This window comes from Pteropus vampyrus, unplaced genomic scaffold (assembly GCF_000151845.1).
Source record: "Pteropus vampyrus isolate Shadow unplaced genomic scaffold, Pvam_2.0 Scaffold135, whole genome shotgun sequence".
NCBI classification, from domain to species: domain Eukaryota; kingdom Metazoa; phylum Chordata; class Mammalia; order Chiroptera; family Pteropodidae; genus Pteropus; species Pteropus vampyrus.
Window position 1 is genome coordinate 1,944,323 of NW_011888916.1, and position 27,059 is coordinate 1,971,381.

The 27,059-nt window shown below is 43.1% G+C and overlaps 4 protein-coding genes across 10 annotated transcripts in view; 1 reads left to right on the forward strand and 3 right to left on the reverse strand.

The window, feature by feature from the left end:
* TESK2 (testis-specific kinase 2) overlaps positions 1 to 5,237 on the reverse strand; it is a 107,357-nt gene extending 102,120 nt beyond the window's left edge. The window contains exon 1 of the mRNA XM_011367582.2: positions 4,890 to 5,237. The gene's annotated coding sequence lies outside the window, so the exon portion shown is untranslated. The remainder of the gene's footprint in view (positions 1 to 4,889) is intronic.
* A 2,965-nt stretch (positions 5,238 to 8,202) lies between these two features.
* Positions 8,203 to 11,715, reverse strand: LOC105297128. Of its 6 annotated transcripts, none has more exons than XM_023534953.1 (11): positions 11,697 to 11,715; positions 11,130 to 11,290; positions 11,007 to 11,040; positions 10,620 to 10,810; positions 10,427 to 10,508; positions 10,083 to 10,266; positions 9,902 to 9,969; positions 9,538 to 9,605; positions 9,155 to 9,336; positions 8,743 to 8,876; positions 8,203 to 8,494 (listed from the first exon to the last, which is right to left on the reverse strand). In XM_023534953.1, exons 2-11 carry the CDS (start codon positions 11,205 to 11,207, stop codon positions 8,442 to 8,444), a joined length of 1,074 nt encoding a protein of 357 aa, XP_023390721.1. In that variant the 5' UTR covers positions 11,208 to 11,290; positions 11,697 to 11,715; the 3' UTR covers positions 8,203 to 8,441. The 6 variants fall into 6 exon arrangements, with proteins under 6 accessions (XP_023390721.1, XP_023390718.1, XP_023390717.1 ...); XM_023534950.1 differs by lacking the exon at positions 11,697 to 11,715 and adding an exon at positions 11,504 to 11,690 and having other exon boundaries at positions 10,620 to 10,807; XM_023534949.1 differs by lacking the exon at positions 11,697 to 11,715 and adding an exon at positions 11,504 to 11,688.
* Positions 11,716 to 11,761: 46 nt separating this feature from the next.
* MMACHC (methylmalonic aciduria (cobalamin deficiency) cblC type, with homocystinuria) lies at positions 11,762 to 16,516 on the forward strand. 2 transcript variants are annotated; one of them, XM_011367592.2, is made up of 4 exons: positions 11,762 to 11,986; positions 13,680 to 13,874; positions 14,658 to 14,810; positions 15,268 to 16,516. In XM_011367592.2, exons 1-4 carry the CDS (start codon positions 11,906 to 11,908, stop codon positions 15,685 to 15,687), a joined length of 849 nt encoding a protein of 282 aa, XP_011365894.1. In that variant the 5' UTR covers positions 11,762 to 11,905; the 3' UTR covers positions 15,688 to 16,516. The 2 variants fall into 2 exon arrangements, with proteins under 2 accessions (XP_011365894.1, XP_023390722.1); XM_023534954.1 differs by having other exon boundaries at positions 11,879 to 11,979; positions 13,674 to 13,874.
* Positions 16,517 to 16,801: 285 nt separating this feature from the next.
* PRDX1 (peroxiredoxin 1) lies at positions 16,802 to 26,646 on the reverse strand. Its single transcript, XM_011367591.2, has 6 exons — positions 26,506 to 26,646; positions 24,716 to 24,832; positions 22,888 to 23,041; positions 22,401 to 22,523; positions 21,868 to 21,998; positions 16,802 to 17,155 (listed from the first exon to the last, which is right to left on the reverse strand). The coding sequence occupies exons 2-6, from the start codon at positions 24,819 to 24,821 to the stop codon at positions 17,070 to 17,072; spliced, it is 600 nt and encodes a 199-aa protein (XP_011365893.1). The 5' UTR covers positions 24,822 to 24,832; positions 26,506 to 26,646; the 3' UTR covers positions 16,802 to 17,069.
* Between the last annotated feature and the right edge of the window lie 413 nt (positions 26,647 to 27,059).

Sequence of the window (27,059 nt, forward strand, 5' to 3'; positions counted from 1 at the left end):
CAATAAGACTAAAGCATAAATAAAAACAAGACTAAAGTATGCAAAATATCTGAGAATTTCCACGGTACCTACTTTTCAAAAAGATCCCATGCAAATTGTCTAAGGAAAATACTGACCAAAGATCAATACCACCCTGGTTTCTCACACTGCAGAAAAAAAATTATGTCATTCTACTACATTTAATACAGAAGAGATGACAGCCTCTATCCAACAACAAATGACAAATTAATAAATAACACCATATTTCATTTGTATAATGATTTACAGTTTACAGTTGACAAAGCACTTTGACCTTCACAGTAATTTTGTTTTCTTGCTCTCTCCCATGGGATAGATTAAAAAACTAAGGACTGAAATGGAAAAGGTCTTTCTAACTATGACTCAAAATCCAAAAGCCATAAAGGAAAATATTGAGAAGTTTGTCTATATAAAAAAATCTAAAAAAAAAAAAAAAAATCTAAATTTTCTGCATAGGAATAAAAAAAGAGAGCAGACAAATATCAAAATGGGACAATATTTGCAATATATACCACAGACAAAAAAATTCTCTTATATGTGATATTTGTACATCATATATAAAGAGAGAGACCTAGAAATCAATAGGAGAGACCTATGACCCAACAGAAAAATAGGTAAAGAATTTAAACAGGGAGTTTACAGAAAAGGAATTATGAGTGACTCAAACAATATAAAGAGAGGCTAAACCTTAACATATATATTTTTTTAATTACTCTAAGGTATCATTTTTCTCTAACAGACTGGCTAAAAATCAAGTTTGACAACATCAAAGCATAATATTAACAACACTGATTATGGAGCCCAAGCGCTTAGTTTGAAATTCTGCCCTGGTAGCTGCATGATTTCAACAAGTCACTTAAATTTCCTATTCACCAATTATTCACCTGAAAAATGGAGATAATAATAGTACCTACCTCAAAAGGATGTTATTAAGATTAAACAAGGTAATGTTTATAAAGCACATATGTATCTGGCACATCGTAAGCACCAAATAAACATTAGCTAATGTTGGTAAGTTAACAGGCAATGTATATTGAAACAATCCAACAAAGGAAAGCTATTTGGCAATATATTTCATAGTTACAAATGCATGTATCCTTTGACTTAGAAATCCCACTTTCTGGAAATTTATCCCATAAATACCCTTGCATACATGTAAAAATGACATGTGTTCAAAGGTCTTCATTATAGAATTGCTTATAATATCAAAAGACTGAAAGCAACACAAATGTCTAACAATAAGGAAATAGTTAAATCATGATACATCAATTCAACTGAATACTACTCAAGTATTTAAATAAAAGAAAGAAAGCAGAAGCTCTCTATATACTGATCTGGAAAGGTTTCCAAGATATAGTAGTAAGTGAAAAAGCAGTAAGAGTGAGGGAGTAAGAAAGTGCAGAACAATGGGGAACCATGGGCTAACTCTTGCATGAAAAGTGGGAAAATAAGATTATATATTCATATTTATAAGTATTTGCCTAAAGAAAGTCTGAAGGTATATAAAGAAACTAATAAAGGTGGTTGGGAGGGGGCATGGAACTAGGTGGATGGGGGATAGGCATAGGAGTGAGACTTCCACTCTTTATATAAAACATACATATGCAAATACTTAGTCATTTGAATTCATTACCTATTCAAAGATTAAATTTTTTTAAAAAGCTCACAGAAGACAAGAAATCTGCCTACAAACATTTAGCTGATAATAAGTTTATTAGTTAAGACTTCCATTGCTTTTCTTTGTATCATACTTTCTGAAATTTTCAGGAATGAAAGACTTAAAAATTATTATAAGAGGCTTTTCTCTGAAACAACAATTCTCAGCAAAAATAATACTATAGGCAAAGTGAGACCACACTGAAGTCACCTCCATATGATGACTTGGAAAATAGTATATTATTCATTGTTGGTCCAAAACATTCACTATCACCCACCCGCACTATACAATGTAATGATTGGGCTTCATTTATTGGAAGGAGATGAAATTCTTATAAAATCCCTTGTCACAGGTTTCAAATTCCAAAACAACATTCATTCTGCAGAACAATAAAGTGTATGACACTAAGAATATGTCTCTCAACACTTTCATGAAGTATAAGACATTAAGAACATCGATAAACACTTTCACATAGGGAAAAAAGCATTAAAACAAGTCAGCTTCCTACTCGAAAGATAAGGAAGGAGTACACATAAATATATAATTTTCTGTTTATAATTAATATAAGTACAAAATGTTATTGAGGATACTTGGGTGGAGAGTCCCTAGCCTAGACTTCCAACACATAGATTTTTAAACAGAATTAAATAGTCTAATCATATGCCAAAAGATTTATTCAAGACCATTCCGAATATACATCTGTATGAGAGACTAATACATCATACATCCAGGACACCAAGTATCTGAGGATCTTGGCATTAATTCACACACAAACACCTGTACCACCTAGTACTACTTTCTAAGAAGTGCCAAGGAAACTCCAACTCAATCCTGAGCAGCCCTGCCTATAGGATCCAGTATATCTTGTTCCATTTCCCACTTTTATACTAGGCAACTATGACATCCATACTGATGACATATTCAACATACTTCATAGCTCCTTAACCTCCCACTACTTCAATAACCTATACCTCCATTCCCCTTCAACAGCACTGAGACAGTTACATTCTGTTTTTTTGTTTTTACCTTGAAATATTAAACTCTCAGCTTTCTCATTCTGTATTTCTTAGAAAATCTGTCTTCAATCACATTTCTGTTTGTCTTCTTATTTCCTATGCCCTATTACAAATATATTATTTCTAATTTTAACGTGGTCAGCAATCTTTTTTTAACTCCTTAATCCATTCCTATTTCATTTTGATGAAAACATTGAAGATTTCCATGATCATAATCATAATACTCAAATCAGAAACTCACCATAGTTTCTTCAGTCTCCAAAGATAATTGACTTCACAGATAACTGATCACATCAAAAAAATAAGGCCATCTGTGAAACTCCTTCATCTTCTTACCTTCTTTCATATCATTAACCATCTTGACTTCTATCATTTGGTGTCAAAGAATGAAATGCCCAACATATTTGCTAGGTAAAATTTCCTCTCAACTTACGAAACTGTTTCACCCACACTTAAAAAAAAAAAAAAAAGGCATATGTACCATAGGTTTCAGAGCTAGACAGACCTTCGTTCAAATTTTTGCCTATAGTCAGCTGGAAAATAGGGATGCTGATACCTAAATCACAAGGCTGTTGTGATTTACAAAGCATCTTTATGATATCTGGCATATAATATATTCTCAATAAAGATTTTTTGCTACTCAGCAGCTCTCCTTCACAACCTCACTTGTTAAAAGAGTAGTTTTACTCACTGCCTACCATTTACTCCTCAATCTATCATGATCTGACTACTGCCATCACTGCTACCATTAGACCATCTAAAGTATCTTTCAAAGGAAACAAGTAATCTCCTAATTGCGAAATTCAATGGTTTCTTCTAAATCTTCATTCTACTTGATTTCTGGAGCACCTGACATTGATGGCTACCCTCGTCCTTCGTGAAACTCTTTCTTCCTTTGGCTATTATAATGCCATTCTGTTCTAGTTTCTGTCCCATTTCTTTAACCTCTTTCTCAGTATCTATTACCCTTCAAACAATGATGTCCATAGCTCTTCTTTTAGTATTATATCCATACTAAGGCTTCAAATATCCCCCAAATATTCTCTGCTGATCCCTCAAATTTACATATTCAGTTCTAATCTTCTAACCAATTTTCAGACCAAAATTTCCAGCTACCCACAGTAATATCTGAAAACCATCTCAAAATAAACTTTCCAAAACCAAATTCATTATTTTCCCTCACAACTGCTTCTTTATGTTCCCTATTTCAATTTACACTATCAATCTATCCTATCAGCAGAGTCAGAAAATTCTCACCAATTCTCACAACTCTATTTTGAAACCTCATGGAATTGCATGCTATTCTCTTCATTTTTCTACCACCATTCTAGTTCATTCCCTTTAATCTGGATTAGCACACTAGTTTCCTGCCTACCTAGGCTTTCTGCCACCACACTGTCTTTACTTCCAATTCTTTCTCCGGTTTTCACCAGAGATAATCAATGATACCAAACTCCTGCTTACAAAACCTGCAATGGCTCCCCATACCTACAGAATAAAGTCCAAATCTTCCAGCAAGGTTTTCTCAGAGGTATAAATTGAAAGGTTTTTAAATCAGAAAAACCGGAGTTTCATTTCTAGCTAAATCTGAAAACAGGCTTAGTCCAGAATCTTCAACGTAAAAGGCAGAGGAGGGAAAAAAAGATGAGGAGAAAAGGGATGATGACAGGGGAGAAAAAAAGAGAGGAAGACAATAGTGTCTGAGGGGAGGGAAGTATCTTTTGAGGGGAGAAGTGAATATTTTCGAGCGAAGAGTATGTTAGAGGGAAATAAGGCAAAGGAATCCAGATCTCTGAAGGAGGAGGGTATACTGAGACGAGGGAGGCTCTCAGTAAAGAGTTAGAGGTCTCATAAACAGTTCTCCAAGAAAATGAAGGATTTCTGAGTCTCTGAAGTGAGGAAAGTCCCTAAGAGGAGTAAGGGACCAGAGGTCCCTGATATGAAGGAACTTCTAATGGGTTCCCGGCCTCTGAGGCGGGAAGTTGGGGGAAGGAGGTCCCTGAGGGAAATGAAAAAGTAAGGAGAAAGGTTCGAGGAGTGTCCCCAGCCACTGAGAGGAGCGCCACTGGGAAGTGACCAGGTCCTGACAGCACCAAGAAACTCGAGCGCCAGTGCTCCAAAGCCGAGACGAGTATAGCAGCCGCACGCGCGGGCCAGGGTGCCCCGGATTTGTGCTCCACGCGCTCCCTTGGCGTTACCTGAGGCGGGACTGAGCAGCCAGAGGGGTACCTGCACGAGCGGGAGGGGGAAGCGGCGGCAAAAGGGAGCATAGTAGCCCTCACAGCTCGGAGGCGGCAGCGGCTCTTAGCCTGCGGAGGCGCTGGGGGATCTCTCGCGCAGAAGCCGGCGTTTCCGCGGAGCTAGTGGCGGAGGCGGACGAGAAGGCTACTGCCATGGCCCCGCAGTCGGGGCCACTCCCCCGCGCCTGTTTAGCGGGGCCAAGGGGATGCTCTGGCCAGCGAGCCAGAGAGGACAGCTAGAACAGCCGCTGGGCTCCCCGGCCGCCAGCGACTGAAACGCCTGCCCAGCCGGTCGGAGGAGCTGGGGGCGGGGCTCCGAGTGAGCACGCCCCTCACAGCAGCCAATCAATAGTCAATCCTTGATATACGAGCTAGAGAAGTTACCCAATTAGCGTCAGGAACGCCACGTGGTATGAGGTTGGCCACAATGGGCGTCAAGAAAAGCCAATCAACAGCCCTAGGCGCCAACTCGGGAGGATGCAGGGAACCAATAGGAAGGAAGTGGAGGTAAAAACAGAAGCAGCAGTATGTTGGAAAGGCGGAACCAAGGCAGAGGGAGTACACCTGGGGAAGACCCAAGTCCAGGAGCCTCGCAGAGGGCGGGACAGTAAACACAAAATGAGCCAATCAAAATTCCAAACATGTAAGCGATTGGTAATTGACTAAGCCAATAGAAAATGGATTAGATTCGCGCGGCTTTTGGGTTGGTGAAGGTATAGCTGAGAAAGGATTGTCTCTGTTTAAGAAAAAGTCATATGAACGCAGCGTCCTGCAGGATCTCAGTATAGTGTAGGGGAAAACTGATACATAAACAATTACTGTATTACCGACTTGAGATAGTAACAGCACGGGGTAAGGTTAAACAAAACGCTGAGGGAGCGATTCTTCTAAACTAAGATTAGTTTCAGTGAAGGCTTCTTGGAGGAGTTAACACTTGAGCTGTCTGGAAAACTGAGGAATTTTAAAGAGCTGGGTAGAAAATAAAAATCCTATTCAACTGTTCAACAGGCACATGTTTCCTCATAATTTCATGCCTGAGCGAACTGGAACAGGACTAGGGCTTCTAGGGCAAGAGCGGACAAAGGAACAGTGGAATATGGACCTGCCTGCACCAGCATTCTCTGGGATTAGAGATCACCCTTTCCTACATATTTAAACTTGTCTCCTACACCTGCTGTCAATGGTCTTGACAAATGAGTGGGATCTGAATAGAGTAGTCCACCCTTATCCTCAGGTTCAGTTGTTTCAACTACTTTTGGTTAACTGTGGTCCGAAAATATTAAATGGAAAATTCTAGAAATAAATAATAATTTTAAATTGCAGCCATTCTGAGTAGCATGATAAAATCTCACATGTTCCTGCTCCATCCCTCCTGGGACATGAATCATCCTTTCGTCCAGTGTATCTCTGCTATATAAGCTACCTACCTGCCAGTTAGTCACTTAGTAGCCATCTTGGTTATGAGATCAACTGTCCTCATATTATAGTGCTTGCATTCAAGTAACCCTTAAATGTCTCATTCATCTCACTTCATCTCTTCACATAGGCATTTTATCATCTCATGTCACAAGGTGACTACAGTACAATAAGGTATTTTGAGAGTGACCATATTCATATAACTTTTATTGCAGTGTATTATCGAAATTGTTCTATTTTATTATTAGTTGTTAATCTCTTACTGTGCCTAATTTATAAGTTAGGCACAGTAAACTTTATTATGGGTATGTATAAGAAGAAACATAGTATATATAGGGTTCAATACTATCTGTGGTTTCAGGCATCCACTTGAGTCTTGGAACATATTCTCCATGGATAAGGGGGGACTACTGTGGTTGGAGTATAGGTGGTGTGCATTCCTGGTGGCAATACAGTTTAAGAAAGATGTGTGGTAGGAGATAAGAATGAAAAGAGAGGTTAAATGTGAGTTGAGCTTCAATATCAAATTTGTCCTTTCTTTTTTATGCTGTGACAACTATCAAAGTTTCTTGAGTAAGAGAGTAGCCTTAACAGGACACTGTTTTAGGAAGATTCATTAATAGCTCACATTATCTCTGAAGGAAGAAAAGAGGTTACCCTAGCCAAGTCCCCTCCGCCCAAAGCCTTTTCTGTGTCATTCTTCTGGCAGTAAGTCATGTGCTGCCACCTGGTGACAGTTCAGATACAATTGTTCCACATAGCTAATGTTTCTGCTGTTAGAGCTCTGGCTCTCTTGCAAACCTGTCTCCAACAGAGCTTGATGCAAAATAGTTGATAAATAAGTAGGGCACTGGTAGCAAGTAGAATTGAATAATGCCAACATGCCAGAAGTATCACCTGTCCAGTAAAAGATGTAAAAGACAGGGGTTCCTTTCACCAGGTTCAGCAGGAAGATGAGCCTTGATGGAAAGTTTTCGTTTTTGTTTTTCGGGTTCTATTTGATCCAAGTCTAATCTCTACCATTCCACTTTCAGCAATCTCCCTAATGCTAAGAGGAAAGAACCAAGGATTGCCTTATAGCTGTTCGGTGTCAAAGGCCCACTCTTCTGACTTGTCTGCTAGTTAGGTTAAGGCCTTGAATGTACCCCATTCAAGATACCAGGACTGGTATGTATTATGCTCAATAAACATCCACTTGGTGGATGAACGGCATTATCTTTTGGCTATATTTAGAAGTGGAAGAAACTTCATTAGACCTGAGATGATGTTGCTACCAAGGAAATCCTAGACTGCACTATCTAGAATACAAAGCCCAGGTACGAAGACGGTAAAGCTTGCCTTAGTCTACTTAGGAAAATATATTTTCCAGAGAGCAACCAAATGGTGGAAAGATCAAAACCAATAGCCACAGACATTTTTAAAATATAACAGGAAATATCAGAGTGCATCATTCCTAGTAGGAATAAGTATTGAATCATAAATTTGTTTCAGGACTGTTGAGGATGACGTGTGGAAGGGCTGGAGTGAGCCTCAAGAGCAGAAACTATAACATGAGGAGAGGAAGCCTCCTATTGCCCAAGTCCAGAGCCCACCACAATGTCTCATACTCCCTGCATCCGCACAGCAGTACTATCCCAGAGCATTGTCCTACCTCATTCTATTCACCAGAATGGGAACTCCCACCGCTTTGCAAGTTCCACTGAGCATAGGGCTTGAACTTAGAAGGTACAACCAAAAATGTCTATGAACATGGGTTTCAGAGAGAGAGGTAGCAGGAAGCAGTCATGTTATAGGAGAAAGAAAAGGTACAGCTGTCTATCCCATGTGGGTGCTGATTCACAGAAAACACACTAAGGAGAGTTAAACCGTTTTACTGCAGTTAGTGGGCAGGGATGGGCAAGTAGTAATAAGCCTCAGTAGGGAGGGCATATACCAGCTAGATCAAGAGGGAGCAGCACGGGCCCAGAACCTGGGCCTTGGATGGAAAGGTGAGCAAAGAAGACTTCATCCCACTACTGTTACAAGTCCTTACAGGTCACCCAGGAGTATCTTGGGGCCCTCAAAGGACAGGCCCTCCTGCTCAAGGTTCTGGGCCTAGAGTTGAAAGCTGCTGTATTCCATGTTAGAAAGGGTGCTCTTCTGGAGACCTAAGAAGAGAGAAAGAGGAGAAAAAACCATCAGCAAACACTGTTATACACATAGAACTAGGCCCTGGGCCTTTCTGATGTGGAGGGACATACAGGCCTGACTTGGAATAAGTAGCAACGGAGGTCGATTGATTTGCAAAGAAAGAAGCAGAGACTCCATCCTACCCAGTGCCAAAAAATCAGGCACCTGGCATTTGAGCACCATTCAGAGATTCAGCCTAGCCCAGAACTGGGATCCCTGCCCTTACCTCCATCTAGCTTCCTTAAAAGTTCCCAGCTACTGTTACTGTCCAGAAGACTGACTTCAGAGCTAGATGAAGAAAGAGACATGGCGAAGGTGGCACCCTGGGGCAGCTTAGATTGGAGGACGTGAATGGAGGTCCTGCAAAGGAAAACAGAATCAGGGGCAAAAATGGAGCTCAGAATCGTCCTCCTTCCTGAGGCCAGGACTCCTCCCTTTATTCTCCAGACATAAAGATACCTCAGTAACACTGTATCAAGTAAAGAATGCCCAGTACTGCCCTTACGGGCTATAACCCAGACACTCACACTGCCCCTACTGATCCAGATCATATCTAGGATAGCTGAACTCTGGTCCCCAATACCTGGCCTCTGTGAAACAAATCCCTTCCACTGCCACAGGCACCCATACCCCCTAACCTGAAAAGGTCATGCTCCCGCTGGGCATCCTGGGCCTCTGTTCTGGTAGCCTCCTTGCTCTCCTGGACACTCTGCAGCTGGTCCAACATCTGCCATACCAAGGTCTCAGGTAGAACCAAACCTCTCCCTCTCCAAGAGAATCCTCCCTCTCCATGATTGGCCTCTTCAGCACACTTGGAATCCTCAAGTAGGCAAGGACAGATTCTCAAGGCCTGGAGCAGAGGCCTTGGGAAGAAGAGCTTTGGAGGGACGTTGAATCATCAGAGGGAAGAGAAAATAGATAGGAATGGGAGAGAGTACCCTGGCCTGCCTGTAGAACAGGGCAGACAGAAAGGAAGGGGCCTCCATAGGATATGAAGACATAGCTCAAATCCTGGTCTTACTTTCCAGCTGCGGGTCTGAGCTTGCCGCCCCTCTGCCATATGTTTCAGCAGCAGCTCCTGGTGCTGGCCTGCAAATGAAAGAAAATGTAAAAATGCTCTTCTCCAGCTTCTTTCCTTCCCCCTCCCTGCCCTGTGCCCAGTATTGTGCTGAAAAATGAGAGAGGCATTCTGGCCCAGCTGATAGGAAGATTCCAAGCTGGCTGGGGAAAGTAGACTCACACCTTTAGAGGTAAGACAAAATACTTAGCCAGACTTCTGAGTAGCTCAAGCAGTCAGAACCATGGCCACTTATTGGAAGAACAAGAAGGCTTTCCAGAAAAAGAGACAGGTGAACTCATACCCTCCCCCCTAATCTTTTACTCACTTAGCTGGTCCCGCAGCAACTTCAGTTCCTCCCTCAGAATCTCTGACTCCTCCCAAAGCAGTTGTCGCCTGCAGGGATGACAGGAGTGTCATTCTAAAGTCAATCAACAAGCCCACAGAAGGCTACCAGAGTACCAGAAGTTCAAAGGCCTGAAGAAGGAGAGGTCTTGCCCATCACTTACTCATTCTGCAGCTCTAGGTGAAGGCCACTGGCAGCACTGCACTTTCGTGGTCCTGTTTGTATTTGGGCTTGGGCCTGTTCCTGCACCTGGCCTCGAAGGCCCTGCAGTTCCCTTCTCAGCCCCTCCAAGCGTTGCTCTAGAAGAGCCCTCTGCTCTGGGCCCCCCTGCAGCAACCTTAGTGATGCTATAATGGGACAAGTTGGGGGTCAGCCTCTCTAAGGGCTTCACACATGAGCCTAGAGACTCCACTTGAGAATCAAGACATAAGTGCAACACATAAATGTGCAACAAAATTGTGTGCATACATGAAGCTGTGTGTATGAAGAAAAGAACTGGCCAGATACCTTCCAGGGCATAGATCTGGTACTTCTGCTGCTCTCGCTCTTCCAGCAGGCCCTGCACAGCCTGCTTTAGTGCCCCAATCACCTACCCAGGCAGAAAACCACATGAGCTACTGTGTAAAGGGACTTCCTCAACCTCCAGTACCCTCATCTCACACAAACACTACACATACATGCCTAGGATCTCAAGCCTCACCTGGGCCTGGGATCGAAGCTGGGATCTGAGAATAGTAACTTCATCCCAGAGAGAAGATGTGCTATAGGCCTCAGCCCAGCTCAGCCTCTCTGGGACAGTGGGAGTCTCTAGAGCCCAAGGCTGTTGAGCTTGGACTCCTGACTGCGGAGGCAAGTGATGAGGGGAAATCCAGGTCCCAGTCAGGTCTCCTGCTGAGGGAATAAGGGACAAGTGCAAGACCTCCGTGGGGAGAAAACCGATGTTTTTTCAGGAAAAGAACTAGTTGGACACTTGGAAGGAACAATGGATGGTATAGGCACTGGAAAAGGAAGATCCTGGAAAGAGAAAAGACGGGGATGGGGCGGGAGAGGGGGCGGTGCCGCGGGTAGGAAAACCGACACCACTTACCTGCAGAAGAGACGCCAAGGGGAAACAACCGCTGCTACAGAAGAAACAAGTATATGTCAATGAGATCTTTCTGAGTCGTTTATCCCACATTCCCAAAACGGGAGCCTTCATGCGTCCCCTTACCTTAATCCTGGCCATATTTCCATCCGTAGCATTGAGAAGTGCGTCGAGCTGCTCAGACCAGCTCAGGCTCCTCCTCATAACTTGCGGCAGGGGTCTGGCTCCCAGGCGTCTTGTGTCCTTGCTCTTCCAGCCGAGACAACCGATGCACAGCCCAGGAGAGGCTACAACGTGAGATCGAAAGAGGGGAAAATAAGGGTAGAGATGCAATATCAAACCAAAACTGCGCCTGTGGGACTAGTCAGGGGAGAGGCGTTCTTAGGGAACTGAGGGAAAAGCGGGATACCCTGATAAGCATATATCAGGTAGGAGTTGAAGGTGCCGAATCTTGGTCGAGACCTCCCCAAATACAAGACACCGGCACCATCACGCCGAGCCTGTGCTAGCTATACTGCCGCCACCGGGTTCAAACCCACCAGTGGGCCAGGAAAATACGACTTTGGACTGGCTGCCGCAGCGCCACTTGGGAAACTGAGTCCGCTTCTCGCGGAGACAACCGGCGATGAAGGCTGCCGAACTACGTTTCCCTGGAGGCGATACATTCATGCACAATCCCACCGTGGAACTTGCCGGGAAACCGAGTCTTTCTAATTCTGTAGTGGTTGTTTCTAAGGATCAAATGAACTACCTATCCCAAGATGCATCGCGCAGAGTCAAAGACGTTTCGCTGCTGAGCCCAGAAGTTCTTGGGAAATGAAGTCCAAGCTACCTTGAAACTTAACGGTCCATGTTACCCCTGAGACTCCATTCCCCACCAAGCTCAGCGCGTAGCGTGCAGTATGGAGCCGCAAGTCGCAGAGCTGAAACAGAAGATTGAAGACACGTTGTGCCCTTTTGGGTTCGAGGTTTACCCTTTCCAGGTTGGTTTCTCTCTCCTTCGCTGCTAGGATGAGGTGTATGATTGGCCTCGGTGCTACAGGCGTGAGGCCCGGAAGCCTCGTGATCTTTCCCGAGTTCCTCTATCCCCATGTCCGTCTGAACTACCGGGAAAGAGTGTCAACTGGGGCTTGGGTTAGAGGAGCTGGCGCACGTGTCCTTTTACCCGCATCTAATGCCGGTTTGATGAATAGGAGACACCATATGATCCAGTAACCTTGTGGTTCTGTGACCTACATAATTTGCAGGAAGAAAGGGACCCGTGGGGCCAGAGTCACTTTGGAAGCTCAATTAGTAAAGGGCAAGACCTGGAAGGTTTGCATGGCTAGGATTTATGTCATCTAAGGAGAAAAGGGTATCCCTGGTGTCGAACAAGCAAATAATTGCCTGGTTTGTTTCATCCACCAACAAGGATAATTCATGGTGGTTGCCAATCACCAGCCTTGGGCTGAGTATAGAAACTGCACCCTATTGACAGAGAAGTCTGGCACCACCACCTACCCTTGTTTACATAAGCCCATTTCCTCCTTATCCGTTGCCCCCTGCACCGAGCTGTATACTTGGATACAAAGCTAAAGTTCAGCTTGAGCCTTTTGACTGATGCTTAAAAGACAGACCGCCTATTCCCACCCCTTCCACTGAATGGCCCATAGCAGTGCTGGGAGAAGTAGGTTGGATCTAGTTTGAGAGGACTTCCCAGGGGAAAAAAAATGGACTTGGAGCTTTATATGAAAAGATAGATTGGAAGGAAGCAGGGTTATGTACATGCCAAATATCAAGAACAGCTTGAGTACAGGTATGGAGGTGGTGGATAACAAGTATGGGGGAGAGTAAGGACGCCTACCTGGTGGGTCAGGTAAGCTTGGGTAGTTGGAGCCATTGTACTAAACAGCCATCTGCAGCCCTGCCAGTCATTCTAGGCTCCTACTTCTCTCAACCTCCCTACCCCCACATTCAATCAGCCACCAAAACCTTTAGGAATCCGTCTCCTGAATCTGCCAGATCCATTCCTTTCCATCCAACCCATCTATGCTCTGGTCCAGGCCACTGTTTCTCATTTGAGTTACTGCAATAACCTCCTTGCTGTCATTCGCCTCCTATCCATCCTCCACACTGCAGCCAGATTGATCTAAAACTGATCATGTCAGTTTACATCTTAAATGGCCCTGCATTATCACCAAATTAGACCCATATTCCTTAAATTGGTATTCAAGGCCAGTCACAATCTTACTCCTACTGATCTCTCCAGCCTTCTCTCCCCTTGCTCCCTTCTACACACCCTTCACTTCTATCAGATAATTTTCTATTCTCCAGATATACCCTGTACTTTTTGCCTGTCTTTGTGCTGTCACCGCTATTTAGAATACACACCAGCTTCTCCCTCCTCACATCAGCCTCTCAGCTTCCTTCCTAGCCTTAAAGACTCAGCATCCAAGAAGCCTTTTCTAATTTAAGAAGACTTTTATCTAGCCCCGTCATTGCACTAATCACAGTACAATCAATTTTTGTCCATGAGTTCTCTGCTTCTCTAAACTGTCAAATGCAGACAAATCCCCCATAAACACACATCACACAGCATCAGTAGAAATTCAATGATTGAATTAATGAGATGGAGGCTGGGGTGAGATACATGAGGCCTTGAATGCCAGGCTAAGGTATGAATTTTCTCTATTCCAGGTGGCATGGTACAATGCACTCCTGCCTCCGACCTTCCACCTGCCTCTACCAGGACCCACCCTGGCCTTCCTGGTACTCAGCACACCTGCCATGTTTGATCAGGCCCTCAAGCCCTTCCTGCAGAGCTGCCACCTCCAACCACTGACTGACCCTGTAGACCAGTGTGTGGCCTACCACCTAAGCCGCATTAGAGAGGTGAGCAAGGCTCATATAACCCACCAGCTTCCAAACCCACAACTGCTTCCAGCTCCTCCAAGCTCAGTGCAGGATCTAGACCTACCTAGAGCCAGGAGCCACTTTCCAGGTTGGATGATATCCTAAAGCCAGCCTGACATTGTGACCTCTCCCCATTCTGCCTTCTCAACCCAGGTCTGGCCACCTTCCTCTAGTAGTCCCCAGATCTGACATCAATCTCATTCACCCTACACTGATGGGCAACTATCTGAACCTCAAACCAGACTTCCCTTGGCCTCCAAGTGAAATAAGAATAAGCCCAACATCCCCCAGGCATCTCCAACCTGTCTTTACCCTAGACCTGGAAGCTTTATGCTGACTTTGGGGCCATTTGAAGACAAAATATTCTGGCACCACACACACACTCACACACTCACTCACTCACTCGCACTCACTCATACACTCACACTCTCCCTCTCTCTCTCCGCCCTCCCTCCTCTCTCCCCCGCTCCCCACAAAGCTGAGCCATCTTACTCCACACTGGGACTGCGGAGGGGAGAGCCAAGTCATCCTTCAAAATGGATGTTTCTGAGCAAAACTGTATTTCCCTTCAAACATGGGTCCTCCGGGACAGAATATAATTTTTGTCACACTGAAGTCCCCCACCCCAAGTTTAAGGTCATGTTTTCCCTTCAAATGTGACTTCTAAGGACAGGACCACTTTAACACAAATTAGGGTTCTCTAGGACAAGGTCAAGATTCCTCTTATGCTGAAAGCAGCATCCATTTTGTCCTCTATCCCAGACCCTCCCAGAGCTACAGATGGAAGTCATCGCTGACTATGAAGTACACCCCAACCGGCGCCCCAAGATTCTGGCCCAGACAGCAGCCCATGTGGCAGGGGCTGCTTACTACTACCAACGACAGGATGTGGAGGCTGATCCTTGGGGGACCCAGGTCAGAGGGCAAGTGTGAATGACTACAGATAAAGAGAAAATGGTGAAGGCCCCTCAAGATACTAGGTCCCACATTCCTCCACCTCCCATAGGTCAAGGAGTTTGTAGACACAATCCAGGACAAAGGTTTGTCCTGCCCCACATGCTTTCTAGAGTCTACCTGGGGTCACATCAGGTCAGAGAACCCAGTCTGTTCATAAAACCGTTACAGGATGGAGGGGGCAGAGCAGAGATTAGATGGTGAGACTGGAAGTTGAGACTCAACTTAAGAAACCCTTATGGCCAGAGTGAATTCATGAAAAGGGTTGCCCAGAAGGAATGAGGAAACCTAGCCACAAGAGGCTCACATATGGAGTCAGTCAAGTACCAATAAGTGAACAAGCCTAGTTTGCAGTGATGGTAGGTGAACTTGGTGCCAGTGAGATCCATGACCTTGCTTTTCTTTACCCTCTCTCCAGCACATATCAGGTGTATGCATACATCCTCGATTTGGGGGCTGGTTTGCAATCCGTGGGGTGGTACTGCTTCCAGGAACAGAGGTGCCAGATCTGCAACCCACTAAACCCCTTGACTGTGTACCAGCAAGAACTGACCGAATCACCCTGCTTGAAGGTTTCAATTTCCATTGGCGTGACTGGACTTACCGGGATGTTATAACACCCCAGGAACGCTACTCTGAAGAGCAGAAGGCCTATTTTTCCACTCCACCTGCCCAACGCTTGGCCTTGTTAGGCTTGGACCAATCCTCAGAGAAGCCTAGCTCTGCATCCCCCGAGCTTCTCTTTACCACACTCATACCCAAGAAGCCTCAGAATCCCAGCAGAGCTAGGGACTGGCTCAGCCCCACGGTCTCACCACCTGAATCCCCTGGCCCTTGATAGCTTTCCTCCCCTGTGGGATCCCTATTTACAATGGTACTTGCTAGGACTTGGCTTTGGCAAGAGATTTTAGATATTTTGGTAAGTTATAGTAGAGATCTTCAATTAAGATAAGGCTTTAGAGCTTAGTCAAAATAAGAGATCAAAGACCAAGGCAACTGATATGTCAAGTATATTTCAGTAGAAGAAAAAAAAATACCAAGCCAGATCTAGAAACCCCACTCTCTTTGGAATATGAAATTACTGACTTAAAATTTTTCTGTAGTGCTCAAAGATGCTACTTGTTACAGGATCTAAGGGGAAACCATCCCCTAGTAATGGTTTAATGCCTCAGTGTTGTGGGGTGAATACTAAATACATGTATGTAAAGCATTTCTGAAAGTGTCTAACATAGTAAACAATGTCAGCTGTTACTGAGTGCCATACATCCTGGGAGTCCTGTACTGCTGCTGACAGGTCTGTCTGAATGCTCAAGGGATACATAGGCTGGGGTAGCTGATAAAGACAAGTGTCTAAAAGGGCACTGATACACTGAAGGAGCTTCATTTCTGAATCTGCCCTACCTTTAAGGATCCAGGCAGAACCCAATTCCCCACCCCTACCCCAGCCTACATCCCACAGGACAATATGATGAATGAGGACCAAATAAGGACTACCCTCAAATCAAGGCAAGAACCCAAGGAAGCAGAGAAGTACTCAACCCTGTGGCTGATACCAAAAGCCCTACCCTACAAACACCTGCCCTGTTTTTGTTTCCCCCTCCCCCTATCAGTTCCAAAGGTACAGAGCCTCCTCTAATTCTGACCATTTAGAGCCAGTATCAAGGCTTTTATGAGAAGCCAAGCTTCAGGCTCTGAGCAGCCTTTCCAACAGTGTAAAGGATAAATGCCCAAGTGATCAATGTCGCTGGGGCCTTAACCTACAACATAGCCTTGGCCAACACTATAGCAGGTCTTGCTCTTCTTCCCAGATAACACCCTGGTTCAGTTCCATCACCCATGTCTACTTGCATTTCCCCTCTATTTCTTGATTCTAAGGCAGCTCTCCTCATTTTCCCCTAAGGAAGGAAAGCAGAGTAAATTCAAAGGACCCCTAAAATGAAGAAACAACAAGGTCTCAGTTCCAGTTTAATAGAAACTACAAAAGGTCAAAAGTAATGCCCCACTACTATACACATCTGTTGGCCTGCCCCATAGCAAAGTTCAGGCCATTTCCCTAAGAAGAAAGGCTGGCCTCCCCAACCCTTGCAGGAAAGGCCAGTCCTGTCCCATACCACATCTGAGCTAAGTCTAAGATCTTGTGTTTTAAACATGACAATAGTACAAGAGAAGTTTTGTTCTCATGACTGTCTACTGCAGCCTGATCCTAAAACGGCCCAGCACTCATTTCTGCTTAGAGAAATACTCTTTGCTCTTCTGGACATCAGGCTTGATGGTATCACTGCCAGGCTTCCAGCCAGCTGGGCACACTGCAAGAGAAAGGTATCACTAATTAATAACCTGCTCAATGGTGAACTCCACCCTCCTCCCATAGACAAATGGATGCCTCAAAACCAAATCTGAGCCCTATAGAGCCTGAACTTTCAGGCATCAGAAAGCTTAATTCATAGTATGTCTAAGATCACTAAGCCTTTTAGTGCAAGGTTAACAATAAGCAATTTAATCCTTACCACAGCCCTAATACTATTATATCTAATTTATTCATATAGCACCTGAAATTTAAAGAAATTAACCAACAGCTTCAATCATATGCTTTGTTCTAAAAATCTATCTAAAGCATGTATGGCAAGATTTGTTAATAGTACATCTTAGGTAAATGAGTATTCATGCTCTCTATAATTATATGTATGCTTCAAATACATCTTTTTTTTAAATAAGGTTAAATGCTCTTCAAAAAATGGTGCTAAGACAGCTGGATTTCCACATGCAAAAGAATGAAACTGGACCCCAACTTACAGAAAATTAACTCGAAAACGGTACAATGACCTAAATTTAGGAACTAAAACCATAAACCCTAGAGAAAACGGAGTTAAAACTCTATAACCTTGGATTTGGAAATGTATTCTTGGATATAATGTTGAAAGCACAAAAACAATTAAAAAAAAGATAATTAAAATTAAGAACTTTTATACATCAAAGACACTTGAGAGTAAAGACAACTCACAGGAGAAAATATTTATGAATCATATCTGATAAGGGATTAAAATATATAAAGAATTCCCACAACTTGAGAACAAAGAGACAACTCAATTCAAAAATGGGCAAAGGATTTAATAGATATTTCCCAAAGATACACAAGTGATCAATAAGCACATGAAAATGTACTTAGCATCACCAGTCATTAGAGAAATGCAAATCAAAACCACAATTAGATACCACATCCACTAGGGTAGTTTACAGTATAAAATTTTTTTTTAAAGGTTGTCGGTAAGGATGTGGAAAACCCTTGGTATATGCTGGTAGTAACGTAAAATGGTGCAGCTGCAATGGAAAAGTTTGGCAATTCCTCAAGCTTAAGAGAATTACCACATGACCCAGCAATTCCACTTCTATGCATATACCCAAAATAACTAAAAACAAGGACTCAGACATCTGTTCACTTCTCGCAGTTTAAGTCACAACAGCCAAAAGGTAGAAAACAACCCTGTATCCCAGATATGGATGGATACACAAAATGTAGTATATACACACTGGAATAATTATTCAGCCTTAATAAAGAATGAGGTTCTGGTATATGCTACAAAACAGATGAACCCTGACAATATGCTAAAGAAACCAGGCACAAATTGACAGATATTTCATGATTTCAATTATATGAAATGTCTAGAATAGCCAAATTCATAGACACAAAATACAGTGACCAAGGGCTAGGAGAGGGGAATGGGGAGTTACTGCTTAATGGTTACAGCCTATTTGGGGTAATGAAAAAGTTAAGGAAATAGTGGTAATGGATGTACAACACAGACTGTAATTAATACCACTAAACTGTACACTTAAAGTGGCAAATTATGTTGTATATATAAAATCACAATAAAAATTGATTTTAAAAAACTTAAATTCTGATTTGTCCCCATACTTAAGAAAAAAAGCTAAATAAATGACAAGGCCAGGACTGTGTAAACCTGTAACACTAAGCTGTTTTCTTCTTCCTCAGTGTTCTTTAACTCTGCCAAACTGAATAGTCTGAAATACAAAGGGACAGGATGTCCACAGAAGGCCCCTGCATGTTTCACTCAGTCTGCCTTTTAGCCCTTGATAAGCAAAAGATCTGAGTTTGAATCTTTCACACACATGCAGAAAGCATAGCCTTCAACGTTTTCCTACAATCCTGAGCTAACAATGCTCCTTGCGCTAACCTGAGGAAAGTGAGGCAAGGGGACCAATTGCTATTTTCCACTTCTGTTTACTGTTTGTCTTCTAAGAGATGTAGTTGTTAAAGTCCAGGAACGGAGCAGCAAAGTGAGAGGAGAAGACCCTTTTACCTTTTAGTTCAAGGATGTCATAGCCTCAATCCAGCTCTCAGGGAACAAGGTATGGATGGAACAAGTGCTAAATGGCAGATCCAGCTGCTATTACTTTCCTGAAATCCTCATTTGATTGTTAACAGTTATTGTTTAGTGGCACCAAGGGGTTAAAACACAGGTCCTAAGCAAAACAAGCTGCAGAGAACAAAGAGCAGCATGAAAGCAAAGACCACGCCAAAGAGAGCCAAAGTTTGGCAGTAGGTGCTAGCAGGAAACCAAAAATATTGTCTAGAAAGAATATATAAAATTTAGAAAAAACAGCCTAATGATAATGACACAAAGAAAGAATAAGAAACCAGAAAAGAAAGACCATGCCAACTTAGTCTCTTAGGCACTAAAACCTCATGGCACTTAAGACCACATCAGTAATTAGTGACAGGACAGGAAGATCCACACTTGGATGTTTCACTCATATCCAACAGTGTTGGTTTTTCAAAATCAACATGGAGTCCAGCAAAACTGACTTGAGTCCCACATAAACCAGCTCCCAAGTGCTTAAGTACCATGACTCTCCAAGGAGAAAATGACACCAGTCACGGTAATCTCAGTTAAAGACAACTTCCCCAACACAGAAGGCCCCAACACAGAAGACCCTAAACAGGGCTTTTTCAACATTTTAATTACCTAAGAAAAGGAAGGCTTTTAATTTGGATTCCAACATTTACTGTAAGTACTGTGTTTAAAGTAGTTTATTGGTCCTTGAAAATAGTTATGAAGTGTAAACAGACTCATGGACATGGACAATAGACTAGTGGTTACCAGAGCGTAAGGGAGGGAGAGGGTAGGTAGATGGGGTGAAAGGGGTCAAATATGTGATGACAAATCTAACTATGAGCAGCGAACACACAATGCATTTTATATGCCTTACTGTTGAATTGTGCACCTGAAACTTACTGGATTTCGTTTACCAATGTCACAATAAAAATTTTTTAAAAATAAAAATAAAAATAGGAATGGAGCAAATACAAATACAAATTATGTTTTACACCTGAAAAAAATAAACAGGGTTACTTGTTAAATAAATACATGTAATATTCCCCCCACATTGAGTACTTAGGTATTCACAGGCTCTCAGATGGTAACTATCTTATTATAAGCCAGAAATCTATGCCCATTCTAATTGAATGGGAAGCAGCAAACACCAAGAATCTGAAGCAGCAAGCTTCACAGTCATGAAAGCTAGGGTTCATTAGTCTAGTATATACGCAAGGCCCTTCACTGGAAAATCCAGTAACAGGCAAATTTTGCCAACTCTCCTGTCTTTGTGAACTTCATCCTTCACCAGGGGGCAGTCTCAGCAGCTCTCTGCTCCTTCAATCCATTCCCAATACAAGCTTCTGCAATGGTGCCTTCTGGTATCGGTGCTCAATGATTTCTATTAGACCTCTACTCTAACCAAGGTAGCAACTTTGGTGTCCCTTAGACACCACTAATTTAGACTAACAACTTCCATCTTCTTTAAATCATAAGATCAGAGCTGAATGGGCCTTAGAAAGCTAGTTTGAACTACTTCTAAAGAAAAAAAATGAAATGCAGTAAGCAATTTGTCCAAATTCACCCGTGCCCTTGATCTGCTATCAACTTAATCACAACTATCTTGTCCTCAATTACATTAAGCTTGGGGCGGGGGAGGGAGGGAAGGGGAGGCTTCCAAGATCCTCTTCCCCCACATACCCAGCACCTGCAGCCTCAGGAGCTGAGTCCTTAAAACTAAACTCTTGGTTGGGATAAGGTTGTCCCATTCCAGCAACAACTACATTTTAGGGGGTAAGGTAAGGAGAATAAAAAAGCTACAGCCCAACAAATTCAAAAGCTGGGATCCATTATTTCAGTACTTTATCACAACACTTCAATGAGAATATTTAAAGACAGAAGTACTAGTGCTGGAGCAATAGGAAAAGAAGGGCCTACACTCTAATGCTAAATGAAAACCTTAAGCTGAATCTGCTCAGTCATAATTAGATTTTAAAAGGTCAAACTCACAAAAATATCTTTGATCCTGAAACTTCTATGAAGAACCTTGATATTTCATCTGACACCCTACTGCCCTAACCTTTCCTCCTTAAAAAATGTTTTATATTAAACATATATAATTTGGTATTTGGTGACTAAAAAATTCTTATAACTAGAACCATTACACTGTACAACAGAATACATTTTTAAAAGATAGACATGTATTCGCTATATCTGCCTATTGTCTTTGGGTAAGTTGTCTTAGTCCTATTTTATTTTCTAAATTTCAGAACTGGTCATATACTACTTTTTTTTTTTTTTTTTAAACCCCAATAAAACAAATATGGACTACAGGGATTAATTCTTCTCCTAATAAACACTTGTCAAGAATGACATGTTTTATCTCTAGATGTGATTCTCAACCTTTCATTTCTCCCTTATACACCTATGAGATCCTCCTACACTCCTTATTAAATCTGCAGCAGTGAGTGATTCTAATGAGTAGAGCAGAGGCTGGGAATATGCAGTTGGAACCAAAAGCCTTTATATTCTCCCCAAGCTTTTTCATTACCCAACCCCCTATAATCCAGATTTCCAATTCCCTGAAGAGACATAATCACCTTTTTGTTTGCCAGACTTTGTCCCTACCATCTTCCCCACTCTACCACCATTCTGCTGTCCTGTTGCCAGGCAGATTGGCTTACCTTCCCCATGTTTGTCAGTGAACTGGAAGGCCTGAACTAGTCTCAGCGTCTCATCCACAGAGCGACCAACAGGGAGATCATTTACGGTGATTTGCCGAAGGATACCTTTATCATCAATGATAAAGAGGCCCCTGGGAAGAAGAGATTGATGGCTTGAAGAAGAGACTACAAGTTTAAAAATTCTCTATTGTTAGAACAGAGATGCATTGGAAATAGGCTGGTCTTTGAGACTTACACAGGCCTTGCCCTTAGTGAGGAGGACACTGCATAAAAAATGACACCTGAAACTAATATAATCCTGAATGTCAACTCAAATTGAAAAATAAAAGTTAAAAAAAAGAGAGATTACCATGCTGTATACCTTAAACTTAATACAGTGATATATGTTAATTATTTCTCAATAAAACTGGCAAAAAAAAAAATGAAATAAGAAGTCCCTAAAGATCAGGGCTCTACTTTTCTCCAAATATAAGGTCCTCAAAGCCAATCAGATTATTCTTCTGATGAGTATCAGCCCCCGAGAAAGTATATACCTGAATGAGATGCCTTCATCGGCCTTTAAAACCCCATAGTCCTGAGCAATGGTGCGCTTGGGGTCTGACACCAAGGGAATGTTCATGGGTCCCAGTCCTCCTTGTTTCTTGGGTGTGTTGACCCTACAAGCAAAAGGCACACATACAAATCACATTCATTCAAACTCTTGTGTAGCAAATACATTAACTATATCTACACCTTCTCCCTTTCCAACATTCCTAATCACAATTCCCCAAAAAACTTCACTTTTCCAGCAGTAAAGTGAATTGCTGAGGACAGTCAGGTCATCGAGGTGTACTCAGCTACAACTCATGCGGCTGCTCCTCTGCTGCCAGGTAATAAGAAATTAAAAGGAAGAAGTCAGAGCCTCTGCACTCCTTCCACAAAGGGCCAGAAGCCAATACTTGAGAAAGTCTATTGCCAAAGCCTCCCAGTCTCAGTTGTTTCGTTAAAAAATCCACATGCCAAATAGACCAAGAGATTTACCATGCCAGGTGACAGAAGTGAGAATCCACAGAAGCACCAATCACTTGGCAGTTCAGTTTCTTAAATTCTTCTGCCCTATCGCTGAAAGCAATGATCTCCGTGGGGCACACAAAGGTAAAGTCAAGAGGGTAAAAGAAGAACACAATATATTTTCCTGGGGGAGGGGAAAAAAAGCTCCAAGTTAGCCTCTGAAACAGACATTGCTTTATAGAGAATGGAAAATTAAAACATTTTCCTATGAAAAAACAGGTCTTTTTAAGTTGATGGCAGACAACAGTTGCTAAATGCTAAGATGCTCACACATAAATGTCTCCCAGCAGCTACTTTCAGAACCTCTTGCAGGAGGGCCCACATGAAAAAAAATTCCTTCCAGTTTCATGCTTTACTTCTCTGCCTCCATATTAGCTGTCAACTACAGAACACTGTTCATTCTAATGTTATCTTCTCTGGGTAGTTAAAATTAGCAAAAACACCAAGTTCTCCAACTAAGAAAAGCAAGGACACTGTTAACAACTAGATGGTCCAAGGCCAGTAAGAAGCTAAATTACTGGATTCTCTGCAATGCAGTGAGACCAACAAAAGGAAGTCAGAGCCTTGGCACTTCTTCCACAATGAACCACAGCAAATGGGATGGGTAAGGCTTAAGTGATCACCTGAATCACCATAAACATGTTCCTAACAAGCCTGATCTAAGAACAATTTTATAAAACAAATGTTCCAAATACCTTGGTAGGAAACAGGACTTCTAGTTGGAATTTTCCTTAAGTCACTCAGAATACCAATTGAGATCTCTCTTCAACTGGCCAGGTAGCCTGTCACACTTAGTGGGCTGAGCTATTAGAACAATTCCAAATATTCACTTATTTCCAGATAGCCACACATTTAAAAGTCAAAAGAAGCTGCTGCTCTGACACTCGCTTTGAAAACCAAAATCACTGGAAACTCCTATAAACCTCTCCAGGGCTTTGCCTAACAAGTACTTTGAAGCTTCACAAGGTCAAGCCCTGGAGGGCAGAGAGAAGCTCTTTCTAAACCACCTGCCTTTACCCTTAGGCCAGGGTCACCTCCCTATAGTGCTACTCTGTTTGCCAGAAGCTTCCCTCCATAGGGCCCCACTAACTTGCTCTCATTCCAACCAACTCGTGATGTGTTAAGAAACCCAGCCAGTCACATGTTCTACCCAAAAACTGACTCCAGGAACTGATTAATACATCACTAAGAAAGGTACACTTAAAACCAGAGTTTCAGATTTTCATTCTAAAAAAATCTACATTCTCAATTGTCCCAGAAGACCCCACTGCTCCCAACCGCAAGGTAAAGGAAAGCCTTATTAGAATTTGCCAAAGGTCTGCATGAAGCTCTAATAGAAAGGAGAGCTGTTTTAACCATGACATCAACTCTTCACTGGGGGCAAAACAGTCAAGGGAATGTGCTTAAATCCTCTGCCTAATAATACAGTAACTGTAACACACGTTTCATAAACTGAATGAGCAATGTCACAGCTCCAAACACAAACTCAGTCTTTAAATTATTGAAGGCCTCTTACAATGAGATAGGGAGACCATCTTCAATAGCAATTAAGGAGCACTGAAAAGATAACTGAGCTACTATGTCCAGGCATACTGAAGTGCCTCCTCCAAAAGCAGTGCGGACCTAGAATAACTACCGCGATAACTGTTGATAAGGTAACAATCTCCCACTCTAAAGACCTTATCCTAAGTGATATAAATCATTTTACAATCAAATGACAGAGATACAGAAATCAAACAAGCCATCCCTAGATTACAAAATAATTCCATTTTAATGAACCTAATATAATTACTTTTACCTTTGTAGTCAGATAGACTGATATCTCTGAACTGACCATCTGGCATAACAGCTGTGGCTTTAAAATTGGGGGCAGGATGCCCAATTTTAGCATTTCCTGAAGACATCTTGCTATCAACTAGAAAAGATAAAAAAGAAAATGAATTAGGAACAAACTTTTTTCCAGATAAACAGCATCTTTCATCTACTTAGACTTAGCTGTAGAACAAAGGATTTGTCCAATGGTCCTGAATATCTACATTCACTTTTACATTTAGTAAGAAGCATGAGCTGAGCTTTCCAACCTTTGAAACAAAACCAGACATTATATATCTCGGAATATCAGCTTTTGTTTTCATTTAAAAACAGTAATTTGTTTATAAATTGAAGTATCCCCTATTACTTGTTCTGAACCATCATTTGTGCAATGGCACTCCCCTCTATTTTCATTATGCAGAAGCGGAGAGGGGGGTTGGAGCCTCTGGCCAGAGTGCCTGACATCCAAAAGCCCATCACGTTGCCCTTTCCCTGACTGCGCCTCCAACTGCCTTCATAATGTGGAAAGCACACTTGATATTCTTCAGAAAGATTTGCCTGAGAGCACACACCCCAGCCAACACTTTTTAAGAGGCAAGAACACGATTCTGGCATCTGTTCAATTTCAAAACTTTAGGTGTTGTATTTAAGCCCTAGAAATCCTTTCAAAAATGGGTTTTTGACCCCAGGGCCAAGATTCTGGGGCAATAAGTAGAACAAGAGTCGATTTTTATTGCTAAAAAGCAATGTTACACTGGATTCACCCAGGTCAACGCCAAGGATTTAAGATTCAACCCAGTAAGCGCGATCGGTTTGAAAGCCCCAAGAAGATAATTTTCAAGTACCAAAGTTTTTGGTTTGTGCTATCGCAACCAGAAAAAACGCTATGAGAATCTTTTCATTGCAACAAAAACAGTAAGGCACACTGAAACTTGGCAACCAAATACAGGATGTGACCCCCTAACATAAATGGCCTTCTCGTCCAAACCTGCTTTTCCAGGTGGTCCCCATCCACTAAAGCCCAGCCAATCCGGGAAAAGGCTGCTGGACTTCCAGCCCGTGTGGGCCTTCTCAGAGGATCTGACCATAACTACCCTGGTGAAAACCCCACTTCAGATACCTTCCTGCCACGCCCATCATCACCCCCACTCTAACACTTCGAAAAGCACCAGCAGAAAACAATGTTCAGTCTTTACCGAGAGCATTGTGGGATCACTACAAATCCCATTCTGCAGGAAAAATAAATACAGGTTAAGGGAACCTTAGTATCCAAAGCTCCGCAGCTAATCACAGCCCAGGACCGGAGGACCGGAGGACCGGAGGACCGGAGGACCGGGAACAGGCTTTACCCCTACTACACAATGGACGAGTAGCCTCAGACACCAAGACCAGTGAGTTTCCATGTCCATTCTAGAAGCTTCTCGAACCGCCCAGCAGTAAACTAATCGAGGAGACCCCACCACCACCACCACCACCAGACCCCTCGCCAAGTCAATCAGTGCCCTCTGCCCGGGAAAAGGAGACTCGACCGAATTTAGCGTCGAGGTTCACCCAAGATGCCCGCACCCACGGGAGCGGGGTGGGGGAGGGGAGCCACGTGAGGGTGCGCAAACCGCTTGACTACTCAGGGTGCTCAAGCCTCGCCAGGCCGCCTCACGGATCACAGCATCCCCAACTGAGCAGGGCGAGCCCGGAAGAAGGGAAAAAGGGAAAGGCGACGAACCGAGGGGTGTGGGGCGCTTCATCTCACCAAGGCCGCGCTGCCCACATACTCACCAGCCTCAAAACACAGACAACGAAAGCAGTCAGGAAGAAGACGCACGAAGTTAGCGCGCGGAGCTGCCTTTATAGCCTGTCAGGCTCTCGCGAGAGTAAGAGCGGGTCGAAGGTGCGGGAGGGGGAGAGAAGAGGTGGGGGATCAAGCTCGAGCCCCGCCCCTACCCCAAGTACCCAGCCGGAATGACTCAGCGCTTTTCCGCGTTGGGGGCAGCCTTCCGTGCTGAAGCTACCAATCCCACTTACCGCAGCAGAAAGTTGGAGTCGGAAAGTGAGGCACACCCTCTTGATCGCATCCGTGCTCGAACACCAAACTCGAACACCTCAGTTAATTCGGGATCCCTGCGCGCCTTGCCCTCTAAGCCCAAACCAGGGTAAGGGTCCACTGCCGCCAGTAGAGGACCACAATTAACGACACCAAGCCCTGCGCACTATCTATCCAAATATCTCTCAGATATTCCGCCTGGGTCCCCACAGCCTAGTGCTGATCCTCAGTACCCCTTAGAGTTTAGACAACCTCATTCATTGTCTTAATTACAGGATTACTGCTTTCC